Source organism: Aquarana catesbeiana, linkage group LG01, assembly GCF_042186555.1.
Source record: "Aquarana catesbeiana isolate 2022-GZ linkage group LG01, ASM4218655v1, whole genome shotgun sequence".
Taxonomy (NCBI): Eukaryota; Metazoa; Chordata; class Amphibia; order Anura; family Ranidae; genus Aquarana; species Aquarana catesbeiana.
The window spans coordinates 688,994,680-689,008,567 of NC_133324.1; the positions used below are offsets into that span (position 1 = coordinate 688,994,680).

The window sequence follows — 13,888 nt, forward strand, 5'->3', positions numbered from 1 at the left end:
GGCATCTGGGTGGATCCCGATCATATGGTCGGGATCTTTTTAAAACCTGGACTGGCTCTGTGATGTCAGCCGACAGCAGGCTTTAGCCTGCTTTTGGCTGAAAACGCGGTACAGGAGTGCACAACAAACTGCACTTCTGTGATCCAAAGGAGGAAAAAAGCTTTGGCTAAACTTTTTCTTTAAGGCATTTGAATTTTCTATTATGTGTGTGCATCATATGGTCATTTACAGAGAGCCGAAGGAAAATTTTATTTTCCTATAATGTGGATGGTACTTAGAAAAGTCTATATAAAATAGGGAAAACCAGATTTATTGTAATTTAAAGTTGGATAATTAACTGTAAGCCTTTTAACTGTATTCAGCAACAGATCATACACTTGATAAGTGCATGCCGCATCCCTTGTCTTATCCACTATGGTACTGGCAATGCTAAATATTGATCCATCACATTTGTAATTCAAACTATACATATCTGCCTGCTGTGATGCCAGGTGAATGATGCTTTCTTGTCATTGAAAATGCACTGGGTATTTTCAATGACATCCATCACTGAAGATGTATTGATGTCAAATCCTGTATGCATATTTTACCTACATGTGTACATACTAAACTACATGTTTTAGAGACTTGTGAAAGTGTTCTTGTGTTGGATAAAAAAGGGCATTTCTTTTTGATGCCTAATCAATATTCTGTTACATCTTTGTGAGTTCCTTTTTCTGTGAGGTTTTTGGCTTCTCCTTTTCATCCTAATCATGTTATACTAAAAACATTCATCATGTGTGTCCTCCAACCTTTTTTGTAGAACTCTGCAGGGAACAATTGCTCCATTTTATGTGCTGTTGTATTTTTGAATAGGGTTTTTAAAGTAGAATTAGAACCAGTGGGCTTGAAGCTGAAAGCTTTATCAGCATCTCTTCTGTTGCTTTTTACAGGGTTTAGCTGTGGGACCATTCTTTTTAAATGACTTTGTTTTCCCATTGACTTTCTGTTCTATTTCCAAACTACAGCTGTCCATAATATTTTGCAAAGCAGTTTCAGTCTAAAATAGCTCACCTTCACAGCTCAATATCAGATTGGTCTGTTGAAAACCCGTGGCGCTATTGTAGAATATGTTTCTAATTAATTCTTTGTGCTGGACAGGCTACAGCTGATACATGTGAAATAATTCAATAGGTCCTGTTGAGATGAGGGTTCAAGACCAATATTTTTATAATGATCTTCGGGTAATACAACAGTATAGTTTTTTTTTTTTTTTTTTTTATGTTATTCCATAGAAACTGACTGTAGGATATGTCATAAAGAATGAGCATATTGGTGTCCTGTTTTTTTTTCAAATCAAAATGATTTTTTTGCAAAAAAAAAAAAAAATTATAAGGAAAACTGACTACCAGCTTCAGCACGTTGTGTTAATACAATCCTGATGGAGGACAATGAACTACGTGAGTCAAATGGGTTGAAGTACAAATTGCATTTTTTTTACAATAGTTAATCAGATTCTAGTTATTTTTAGTACAGATTGCAATTTTGCTGCAGTGGAATACAGACAGTCCCTGGTTTACAAACAAGATAGGGTCTGTAGGTTTGTTCTTAAGTGTAACTCCAGCCAAAAAATATTTTTTAAGTTTTTTGGATAGCATAGGGAAGGGTTAACACACCTGTAATGTTTGTTGTGCTGTCTGTGTCCCTGTCCAGAAGATTTCACCTCACATTCTGTCCCTGTGAAAATTGCATTTTGAAAATTTTGGGTTGTCATGGAAACGAGGATTGGTGAGTTAAAGCTTCAGTGGAGACACCTTTTCCCATGGTAACTCTTACAGGAGTGAATTTCCCTTCCTCGGGGTAGATTTCCTCTCACTTCCTGTTGTCTCCCTTCATATGCAAGTATGAGTCTTTTTGTAAGTCGAATGTTTGTAACTCGGGGACTGCCTGTAATGCAGACAATCTTTAATGCCGCGTACACATGGGCAGACTTTTCGACGGACTAGCTCTGGCGGACTTTTCGGCGGACTTTCCAAAGAACTTTCCGAATGAACGGACTTGATCAACCAAAGTCTGACGGATTCGTACGTGATGACGTACGACCGGACTAAAACAAGGAAGTTGATAGCCAGTAGCCAATAGCTGCCCTAGCGTAATTTTTTTGTCCGTCAGACTAGCATACAGGCGAGCGGACTTTTCGACCGGACTCGAGTCCGTCGGAAAGATTTGAAACATGTTTCATTTCTAGGTCCGTCGAACTTTTGGGAAAAAAAAAAGGCAGCTGGAGCCCACACACGATCGAAATATCCGGCGGACTCCGGTCCTCCGGACCAAGTCTGCTGTAAAGTCCGCTCATGTGTACGCAGCATAATAGTTATGTAAACTTCAGTATTGAAACCAAACCACTTTAAGTTCCTTTGCGTAAGTCAATCAGCAAGTAGTCCTAATGTCATCCACTGAGGGCTCCCTGAAATGTGGAACAGAAAAGCATTTTAAAGCACAAGAGCTTTTGCATTGTTGCACCACAATGTTTTAAATGCATCACACAGCTTCTCTGGCCTGAAGAGCTCAGGAACATTCTGTAACCCCATTTGCACATTTGTTTTGCGTGTATTTCACTGCGTTGATGAAAACTGATTCCCTTTTTTTCTGGTTTCTAGTGTCTTGCTAGTGGGGCAGAGTAGATGATAGTATGTCTCTTCTGCACTAAGAAGCCTGCCTGTTTGCACATTTACAGTTAAGGAATAATGTTTTTGGAACTGTTTGTTTCAAGCGGTACCCCCTGTGCTAAAAGAAGTGATTCAGAGGTTCACACACCTAGGTGCACCTTAGATCTTGCATGGCAGGCAAGCATCATCGCTTGATGCCCTTGTGCCTCCCTGAATTGTCAGCAGGTGGATCCCCCAAGTTTCCTGCTGTAAGTACCTCTTCCTGGAAGACAGAGTATGTCTTGATGACTTTGTGAGACCTGCTCACCTGGGGATAGGTCCTCCTCCTTTTACTAATCTTGAGGAAGGTCCTTTAGGTGCCTTACTTTATTCTGCGCTTAATGAGGCAAATGCTGTTAAAGTGGTTCATCACCTCACAGGAAGGCCTTGTCTTGCTTCTGGAAAACAGTGCAGTAAACTGTATGTAGCCTCAGCTACATACAGTTTATACAGCACACTTGGCAGCTACAAATATTAGTGAGAGAAATGGTTCATTTAGGTCAGCTTGGCCCGAACAAACTGTGTAAAGCTGATCTCCAGCTTTAGTTTCAGTTTAATTAGTTCCTGGCCCAAACAAACTATTTCCCTTATTAATGTGCAGCTACTGAATGTGCTCTATAAATTGTTTGTAGCTGAGGCTGCATACAGTATACAGCACTGTGTTCCAGGTGCGAGAGGAGACCTTCCTGTCTCACACAGGGAATAAAATAGCATCGGTCTCAGCGATTCTATCAATTCCTCTAAATGGGAGATTGTGACACCATCAGCCCGCCTCTCTGACTCAGCCAATCAGAGAAAGCTTTGTATCACATGATCATAATATTGTCAAAGCTGTTATGAATGAATTCATGCAGAACTGCTGTGTTGCCTATGCTGTGATTGGTCCACAGTTATCACATGGTACCTGGGCCAATCACAGCACTCTGTGCCAGCTGTAGCCAATCACGTGTTAATCCATTCATGACAGTTGAAAACCTTGTTGTTACAATGATCTTCATTGTGACAACAAACAAACAAAAATAATCTCTGATTGCACTCCAGAGTAGTACAGTGTTAGGCCCCTTTCACACGGGTGTTCCGTATTTCCATTTTTCATCCATCCATTGATGGATGAAAATTGGACATACATGTATCTCTATGGGATAGCGGACGTTAGCGGAAGACATCCGCTAAACTGTAAAAAAAACCAGAACAGACGAAAAACGGATGTTAACAGATGAACCACTTACATCCGATCCACTTACATCCGTATTTAAACCCCCCCTTTTTTTTCCCCTCATTAAACACACTCTATATAGCTGGTTGCTAAAGAGGGGACCGGGAAGCCGGCCACTGAGTCCTTAACAACCGATGAGTGATCAGCTGTCAGTTTCCCGCTGACAACTGAATGTAAAAAAGAAAAAATTGCCAGGGGAAAAAAAAAAATAGTAAAAAAAAACGGCGTGGGGTCAACCCCATGCCAAAATTTTTAAAGAAAATAGCGTGGGGTCCCGTCCCCCGAAAGCCATATCAGACACTTATACAAGCATGCAGCCAGGCAGGTCAGGAAAGGGAGGGGATGAGCGAGCACATGGGGGAGTGGGTGATTTGGGACAGGGGCGGCTCTGCACCCCCCACCCCAAAGCACCTTGCCCCCATGTTGATGGGGACAAGGGCCTCTTGGCCAGTGGTTGTCAGGATTTGCAGGCGGGGGGCTTATCGGAAACTGGGGGCCCCCTTTAACAAGGGGTCCCCAGATCCCGGCCCCCCCTATGTGAATGGGTATCGGGTACATACTACCCCTACCCATTCACCAAAAAGGCAGTGAAATGTAAAAAAAACACAAGAGCCGGTTTTTGACAATTCCTTTATTAACCTCTTGCCGACCAGTCGCCGTCATTATACGGCAGCAGATCGGCGCGATCCTGCGAGCCGTCGTAGCTATAGGTGCTGATGCTACATAATTGTTGTATTCTAACATTCAACATCCTGTCCTGCACTGTTGTCCACAGTCTGTGCAAGGACAAGGTTGACACCATATAAATCCAAATTAACAAAGAACCCACACCACCATATGTGTTAAAAACAGGTGTTAGGCCCCATTCACACTAGCGCGTTTTTTGATGCATTTTGCATTTTGCAGAAATGCACGGGAATTTTTTAACATGGGTTCCTATGGAACATGTTCACATCAATGCTTTTTTGTATCTCTGCGTTTTTGGAAAGGGTCGGGGACTTTTTTTCATGCAAAAAGCAGCGTTTTGCATGTAATGGTTTTCAATGGACAAGCATCAAAAACGCAAGTGCACCGTTTTTGCACCGTTTTTGCACCGTTTTTGCACCGTTTTTGCTGCGTTTTTGGTGCGTTTTTGTTGCGTTTTTGCCGTTTTTTTTTTTTTTTTTTTTTTAATTTTTTTTTTTTTGTAATTTTTTTTTTAAGACTGTAAAAAAAAAATGAAAAAAAAAAAAAAAAAAAAAAAAACGCAAATCGCGGCAAAAACGCCGCAAAAACGCGGCAAAAACGCGGCTCAAAAACGTGGCAAGCATGAAAAAAAAACCTCCAAAAACGCTCAAAAGCAACATGCATAGGTGTGAATCGAGCCTTAAGGGCTGTACACATAGGCTGAATATCGGTCCAAACGTCCTTCTGTTGAAAGGGGCTAGACTGAAAACGGTCTATCGATTGGCATCCGATCAGCGCTCTCAGCCAATGGCTGAGAGAGCTGACTGGTGTGTCCTGGCGTGGGGGCACGGGTTTGGGTTGGGGGGGCTTCCCCCTGTCAGAACGCAATAGCTCAGCGGGGTAGATCGCTGTAATAATATCAGATTGTTAGTACAGGATCTCCTCCCGAGCTCTTCATTTATTTTCGCTCAGCCCACTGGGTTGAACAAAAGAAAACTCTGTGTCTACTAGGCTATAGTTTCATGTATTTACGGGCGAGAACCCTTGGAGACAGCAGTACCTTTCATGACCCAGCGATTCCTTACATGCCAAACTGTGCCACCTTTTACATCATGACATAGCACTAGCCTGTCACAGCATATAAAAACACACATTCCTGCACTGCTGTTTTTTTGGCATTATGATAATACACTTGCACCTCTGGGACAAGTTCTATGGAAAATCCTTGTTTCCAAAGAATGAATTTCATTTTATTATTGTACATCGTCATCCTTTAATTGTTTAGTCTACCCAAGCAAAAAATACTTCCGACCATGCATATATCACTAGATATCCCGTAGCAGTCCTGTAATGATTTGTTTTTACAATGTGTTTTTGTTGTTTCTAGGCTTGTGTCTGTATTCACTTGTGTATTGATTTTTTGGGTAAGAGCTAATGACGCATCACTTCACAAAGCACACAATACGGCCTTGTACACACTGGACATTTTTTTCCTCCCCTGGACACCTTTATTCCTGGCAGGGAAATAGCAGCTTAGCAAACAGACCTAAAGTTGCATTTTGCACACTCGTTTAGGCACAGCCAAGGCATTCATTGAGTCCATTTGTCAGAATATTAATTTATTTAGGCCATTGGAATGAATGAATGCTCAAGCACTTAACACGCGTAGCGCTTAGGCAGGTTTTGATGCATCTACATGTGTTTAGATGCATTATGATGCATTTAGATTTGCTGGGTATTGGCAGCTCTTTCCTCCCATGCCGTGTCTGTGTAAGGAAAAGAGAAGCGTTAACTGCCAAGAATGTCAGTAAATTGTTTACACTGATAATCCGTGCTGCCTACCAGTGCCACCTATCAGTGCTCATCAGTGCCACCTATTAGTGTCCATCAGTGCTGCATTTCAGTGCCGTCTATCATTGCTCATCAATATTGCCTATCAGTACCACCTATCAGTGGCCATGAATGCTGCCTATCGGTGCCCATCAGTGCCCCTATCAGTGCTCATTATTACCGCCTATCAGTTCTGCATTTCAGTGCTCATCAATACTGCCTATCAGTGCCCATCAATTCCACCTGTCAGTGATGCCTATCAGTGCCCATCAATGCTGCCTATCATTGCCCATCAATGCCGCCTATCAGTGTCCATCAGTGCCGCCTATCATGGTCCATCAGTGCCACCTATCAGTGCTCATCAATGATGCCTATCAGTGCCACCCATCAGTGCAGCCTATGAGTACTGCCTATCAGTGCTCATTAATGCCCATCAGTGCCACCTATTAGTGACATCTATCATTGCCCATCAGTGCCACCTCAATGCCGCCTATCAGTGCCACCTATATGTGCTCATTAAATCTGCCCATCAGTGCCTATCCGTGCCACCTATCAGTGCTCAATGCCTATCAGTGCCCATCAATGCTGCCTATCAGTGCAGCCTATGAGTGCCACCTATCAGTGCTCAATGCCTATCAGTTACACTTATCATTATTCATCAGTGCCTCCTATCAGTGCCAACTATCAGTGCTCATCAATACCCATCATTGCTACGCCGCCTATCCGTGCCACAGACCATTGCTCATCAATGCCACCTATCAGTGCTGTGGATCAGTGCCCATCGGTACCACCTATCAGTGCTCATTAATGCCCATTAGTGCCACACTGCCTACCCGTGCCACAGATCAGTGCTTATCAATGCCATTCATCAGTGACACCTATCAGTGCCCATCAATGCCTCCTATCAGCATTGACCATCAATGCCTCCTATCAGCATTGCCTATCAGTGCAGCCGATCAGTGCTCATCAATGCTGTCTGTCTCCTCAGCATGGCTCTGAGCGGAGAGTGTCTCATAGAGTTCAGAGCTGACAGTTCTTCCTGCTCCCCCCTCCCTCCTCTCTCGCACGGGATGACACAGCCGATCTGCTCCTTCTCCCCCCACCGCTCTCTATCTTATGTGTACCGCGGGAGGTGTTAGCTTGTTAGCTTCACAATTGACTTCCCGCAGAGCACACACAGGACGGGGGGAGAAGGAATAGATCGGCTGTCTCCTTTCTCATCCCATGCGAGAGAGGAGAGGGGAACAGGGAGAACTGTCGGCTCTGAGCTGTATGAGAGATACGCTCTCCACTCAGAGCCGTGGGACTAGCAACCCCGCTGGGGCTCTCAACAGTGGTGGAGTGCTAGGGCCTGGTCGCAAGTGCGACTGCTGCGACCCTGGTAGTTCAGCCACTAATATACATACTTTTATTCTATTTTGGGAACGTGGGCAGGCTCAACTGGTATTGGTAGCTGTAAACCATGCATAACACAGGGATGTCTAGAAACAGTCCAATCAGTTTTGCTTGCACCGAGGAGGCAAGTGAACGGCGTTTCAATTTTCAATGCAGGAGGGCTTTGTATAGCAAGCCCAGTGTATACAACAAAACATCTGTTCATCCAAGCCATTAACTAAACTCAGGTCAGTTTCAGACCAACAGGATGTCTTCTTGTGGGTTTCCCAAAAAAAAACGGACAGTACTTGTACCTTTTTACTGTTCTGTTAATAGTCAGCCTTTTCACCCAGCAGCGGGCTTCCACAGCAAACAGAGACAGGACTTATTAAAGGACAAGCACTGCCAAAGCTCGTTTGCCTGCACTTCTGAGGATAACAGGAGTGCTAAAGCCCACTGTTGGCAGAAGTCACAGAGCCGGTCCAGCCTGGTGAAAGATCACGACCATATGGACCGGCATTCGGCTGAGCCTCTCAGCTGTGCCGCTGGGAGACTGAGCCAGCTACTCCCTCCTCTCTCCAGCCAGACGCTCCAGTGAGCGTTGGAGGGGCAGAACAGACAGTGGTGACTGACAGTCACCACTCTCAGCCAGAGCAGCAAGTAGAACTGAGCGACCAGCGGTGTTTGATCACTCCGGTCTCAGCCATAGATCCGGCGGGGGACAGATGCAGCATCGGATCGATGCTGCATCCACCTAGTTGAGTATGATTTAAAAAAGGAAAACATTTCTCAAACTTCTCTTTTAACAGATTACAATATGCAGAGATTATCTGATTGTTTTCTTTTTTTTTTTTGGTTTGTGCACAGCTACTTTTAAATTTCAAAGCAAATAGTTGTATTTGATGTTTCAAGTTATGGTAATGATTGTTTGCATATTACCTGGATTTTGTTTATTACCAATTTTCACTTTTCCCTGCTTCAGGAAAACTATTTTGGAGAGGATGACATGTACACAGACTTTGAAGACAGCACCTCCAGCCCTGTATTATCAATGGCCACATCTTCTAGCTCTGGCTGGACTGCAGTAGCAATGGAGAATGACAAGAGGGATCACGACCTAGCCACCAAATTAATTCATCCTCTCACCCTGAGGCCATGGGACATCACCGTGCTGGTCAATGTGTATAAAGTGCATGCCAAGCTGCCAGTGGTGAGTAGAGTAACATACTCTTTTTTAATTATGTCTTTAACTCTTTTGTTGCCAAAGGATGTAAGGCTTATCTTGGAACAGGAAAGTCCAGACAGGAACTCTGGCTCCGTAAGCACTACATCCTTGGATTTCCCTTCTGTTCATAAGCTCATAGTCGCTTCAGTGACCAAGAACCTTTAACAGGAGGGTCCCCCTGATTCTCCTGATAAAATGAATAACTGGGATCAGTGGCTGACAAGAATCATTTTCTGCACTGAGCATTCCTGTGTTCATTAGTAAGGGTTCATTAGCAGGGCTCCATAAGAGAAAGAGATTTGAGTCTCTGTGTCCTCAATCATTTTCTCCATTGCAAATGTAAAACATCAGGATTCTGCTTATACTCCTGACATTCCACTAAAAGCCCTGATGATACTGTTAACAAAAATCAATAAAAAAAAGGGAAAGGATTAAAAAAAAAAACAAATAAGACCACACAAGTAAAACACTGCTCAAGGACAATCACCTTTCTTGATACTCAGCTGTTTCTGCATCAGGAACATAAAGAAAAAGAAAGGCTGGATGGGTGCACTCCAATGCAATCACCTTTATTCTGTGTAGCAAAAACAGTACATCATATAGCACATGATGGCAGGCTAACAGGTGACAGTTTCACACCTAGACTGGTGCTTTATCATAGCTAAATATAATAAAGACCACACACATACACTAGCCCCCATGAGCATAAAATCACACGTGTTCCTGCACTGCATGGGATTGTGTCCTCCCTTCAGGTGCGCTGTGGTATCTTTCATTGATGACTGCCCAATGCACTTTACTAACGTGCATGCGTTGTATCACATTAAAACGCATGGTAACAAAGAAAAAAATATATACACACTTAATGGTGTGATTTTCGCACATTGGGCAGCCCATTGAAATTGATAGAGTGTCCAAATGCAACACCCCCTAACTTGCATTAAAAGCGCATACAAAATATTATACTCCCTCTTCTTAATTACCAACTGATATTCTACTCTCCTTGTTTCCATCTGTTGCCTAGGCTCTTTAAACGAGCCTCTATCACTCAGTTATTATTTGTATAGATATCCTATATAACTTGGCACATTCTGTTTACTTATTGCCAGGCACCAAGATGTTGATTTCATATTTGTATCCTGTATACATTCAGGACCTATGTCTGTATCTTTATGGTCTTGTTTATTTTTTATTTTGTTTCTTGATGTTACAGTCTTTACTTAATAACGATATATTGGAAAAGAAAAGCGCATACACGTGCGCTGTCACACATTAACAAATCTGAACTCAGCCTGGCTACCACACACACATAGCATACACATGTGCACTTCACACATTGTGGTAATGCAGATTATGTGTATTGGTGCACTGTAGTGCACTAACATGCTAAGGGCCTATATACAACAACAGGCACATACTGAATTATGGAGTGAATAACATGCACTGCAGTACGTTGTTGCAATACATTGCAGTGTTTGATTTTTTTTTTTTATCTAATTTTTAAATGACTTTTATGTAACTCTATGTGCATCAGCACACTGCATTATAATGTGCTTAGTTATGATATAATGTATGCCTGCATCATTTGATCTTAGCGCACACACTGCACTGTGCATCGGGCATTACCACAATGCATAGCAGTGAGGCCAACCTCCAGATTTTTTGTAGAAGTTTCTTATTTGCAGCTTTGCATGTCTTTTTTAATTTTCACCATTTTTCAAAAAGGTACAATTTAAGATGAACAAATATTTATTATTTAATAGCTCAATACAGATGTATTTTGTAGATTTAGTAGGAATTTTGTAATTTATGTTGTGTTTATGGCGCTAATAATGATTTTGGTGTATTTTTTTGTGAAAATATTACTTTAATAAAACATTTGCTCAACTATCAGGGGAGCTAGAAGCTACCAGGAGCCCCATGTTTTTAAGCTAACAGTCCTGTACTTTCAGAAAATGTATGGTCTTGGGGGGGATCTTTTAAAAAGCACTGAAATCTGTAAGTTATAAATAATAAAGACGTGATTGCAGAAATGACCTGGTCACCTGTAGTGGAATTCTGGGCTTAATCCTAACTACTCTTAAAACTGTCCCTCCCCCTCCTGGCATCTATTCTTACTAACCTGTATGACAAAAGGCTGTATACTTACTTATTTTCAGCCCACTCCGCTCCAGTAGGTGATCCCACCCTCCTATGTCAGCCAGCGCAGCTGCAGGGGAGTGGAAGGAGTGCTGACAACAGATGGGCCATTGAAGGGTTTGGGTCACTTCACCACTTCAAGCTGTACTAGCCGTTGTTGGAGCACTCTCCCCTCTCTCCCTTGCAGTGCAGGTAAGTATACAGATCTTTCTTACACATACTAGTAAGCATAGGTGTTAGGAGAGGGTAGGGTACAGTTTTAAATGGGGTTGCACAGATACTGAGATACTCGTACTCATGCAAATGCCCAATACCTAAAACCGATACTTTTGTGGTGCAATTTGAGCCCATACAAAATGAATGGGCTCAAATCGCACTGCAAAGAATCACATACGATTTGAACAAGAATGTTGTGCGATTCCTGTGGCTGAATTACATGCATTTTCCCTCACCGCTCCTGTGTAACCCAGGCTTGTCATAGTGACTTCAGCCTGGTTTCACACAGGAACAGTGCGTGCAACTTCATGCAATTCGACAGGAATCGCACCGTATTCCTGTTCAAATCAATTCTTTGCAGTGCAGTTTTAGCCCATTCATTTTGTATGGGCTCAAATCGCACCGCAAAGATATCGATACTCTAGTACTTGACCGAATGTATCGGTACTCATACTAGCCAGCACAAAAATGGTGTCGGTACAAACAAAGTTTTAGGAGTAGTAAGGGTTAAGCTCGGAATTTCACGTTAAAAGCCGAGCACAAGGACAAGCAGTGAAAGGGTTAAAGCATGCCAAAATGTAAAACTATATATTAATTTCTACTTTTGTATTTCAATTATTTCCAGCCTACTTCTATTTATCTGAGCAATCTTGAAGCTTGTAAACTTTCTGAATAATCCCAGTGTCCCACACATTTACTTCTTTGAATTCTGTGACACGTATTCACAGTGGTGTGTGAATAGGCACTGCTGTGTCACAGAATTCACAAAGTCTGCCTTCTGAACTGCAGAGGTGCAGAGAGTTTTGGGATGCACACCGCCGTTTGCAGGCAGCAAGATACCATGGGATATGTAGCAGAGGAGAAGCTGCAAAGCATGCAGGGAAATCCTGGAACTTGTGGAATGAGATGGCCAGCAGACAGGCAGCACTCACAACATGAAAAGAGGCTTTTCAAGTAAATTTTTATTGCATCGACAAAAGTACCTCTGCTTTATATTGCTATTACAATGCTGCTGTTATCAAATGAAAGCGTAAGCACAAGTCTTTAAAGGCTAATGCCCCGTACACACGGTCGGACTTTGTTCAGACATTCCGACAACAAAATCCTAGGATTTTTTCTGACAGATGTTGGCTCAAACTTGTCTTGCATACACACGGTCACACAAAGTTGTCGGAAAATCCGATCGTTCTAAACGCGGTGACGTAAAACACGTACGTCGGGACTATAAACGGGGCAGTGGCCAATAGCTTTCATCTCTTTATTTATTCTGAGCATGCGTGGCACTTTGACCGTCGGATTTGTGTACACACGATCGGACTTTCCGACAACGGATTTTGTTGTCAGAAAATTTTATATCCTGCTCTCAAACTTTGTGTGTCGGAAAATCCGATGGAAAATGTGTGATGGAGCCTACACACGGTCGGAATTTCCGACAACAAGGTCCTATCACACATTTTCCGTCGGAAAATCCGACCGTGTGTACGGGGCATTAGCCTAATAAAAATTGGAATATCTGTTACAAGAGAATCCAAGTAGTTTAAACGCATTGGTCTCTTTATCTCCATGTGTAAAAAGAGATGAGATGTGATTGATTCTGTTTTCAATGGGCTGCTGTAATGCATTTTAGAATGTTTAGCTATACACCTTATCTAAAATTCTTATGCCATTTCACTTTCCTTTCCCTGTCTTGGTCATTAACTATCTGTAAATGTCTTGAAGTGAAAATGGTTCTAAAGGCTAGACATTTTTTACCTTAATGCATGTCCCACTTGTGTGTCCCCCCCCCTTTATACTTACCGGAGTCCTATCTTGATCCAGCACTGTGCCCCTCTGCAGCAGCGCTAGTCTCTCTCTTTCTCCTCGCAGGCTCAAAGACAGCAGCTGTCAATCAAATCCTGTGAGAAGGGAGTGGGGGCGGAGACAAGCCGCACTGTGTGTGTGTGTGTGTGTGTGAATGGATGCGCACAGCATGGCTCAGGAGTGAACCTGCAGGTGTGCCACCATAGGAAGTGGCTTTCTATGGTGATACAAAAGAAGAGTAGGAGCCAAAAGCGCTAGAGGGGGACCCCAGATGAGGAGGTCCTGCGCTGCTCTGTGCAATACATTGCACAGTGCAGATAAGTATACCATGTTTATTATTTAAAATGTGCATCTTAGTTTACTTTGTGTTGTACTCCAATAGAATGAACAATTCACTCTCATTGTTTTAACCTCAACTGAAAACAAAGATACAAAAAATGCATATGGTTTGTAACTGAACTGTGGGCTTGTGCGGTCTTATACTACTGTATAATGTACAAATTGTGCAGTTGCCCTGCAATCTGTATGCTCATAATACATATCTCTTTTCACTTAGCATTGCAGTAATGATGCACCAGAATGTCCAACTGCTTTTCTGGAGAGACTCTGCTTTGAGATGAAGAAAACTTACCATGAGACTTTTCTCCAGCTTGTACTGTCTCCTGTGTACATATTTGTGAATGACAACTACCAGGTATTTTAGGACTGTTTGCTAATTGTTTTCTGATGGTTGCA

At 42.6% G+C, this 13,888-nt stretch overlaps 1 protein-coding gene across 1 annotated transcript in view; it reads left to right on the forward strand.

The window, feature by feature from the left end:
* The window catches only part of BLTP1 (bridge-like lipid transfer protein family member 1), a gene marked incomplete in the record, with an annotated part of 561,636 nt that overhangs the window by 222,884 nt on the left and 324,864 nt on the right, over positions 1-13,888 (forward strand). The window contains 2 exon segments of the mRNA XM_073603515.1: positions 8,756-8,983; positions 13,710-13,847. Of these exon segments, the coding sequence (XP_073459616.1) occupies positions 8,756-8,983; positions 13,710-13,847 (366 nt within the window).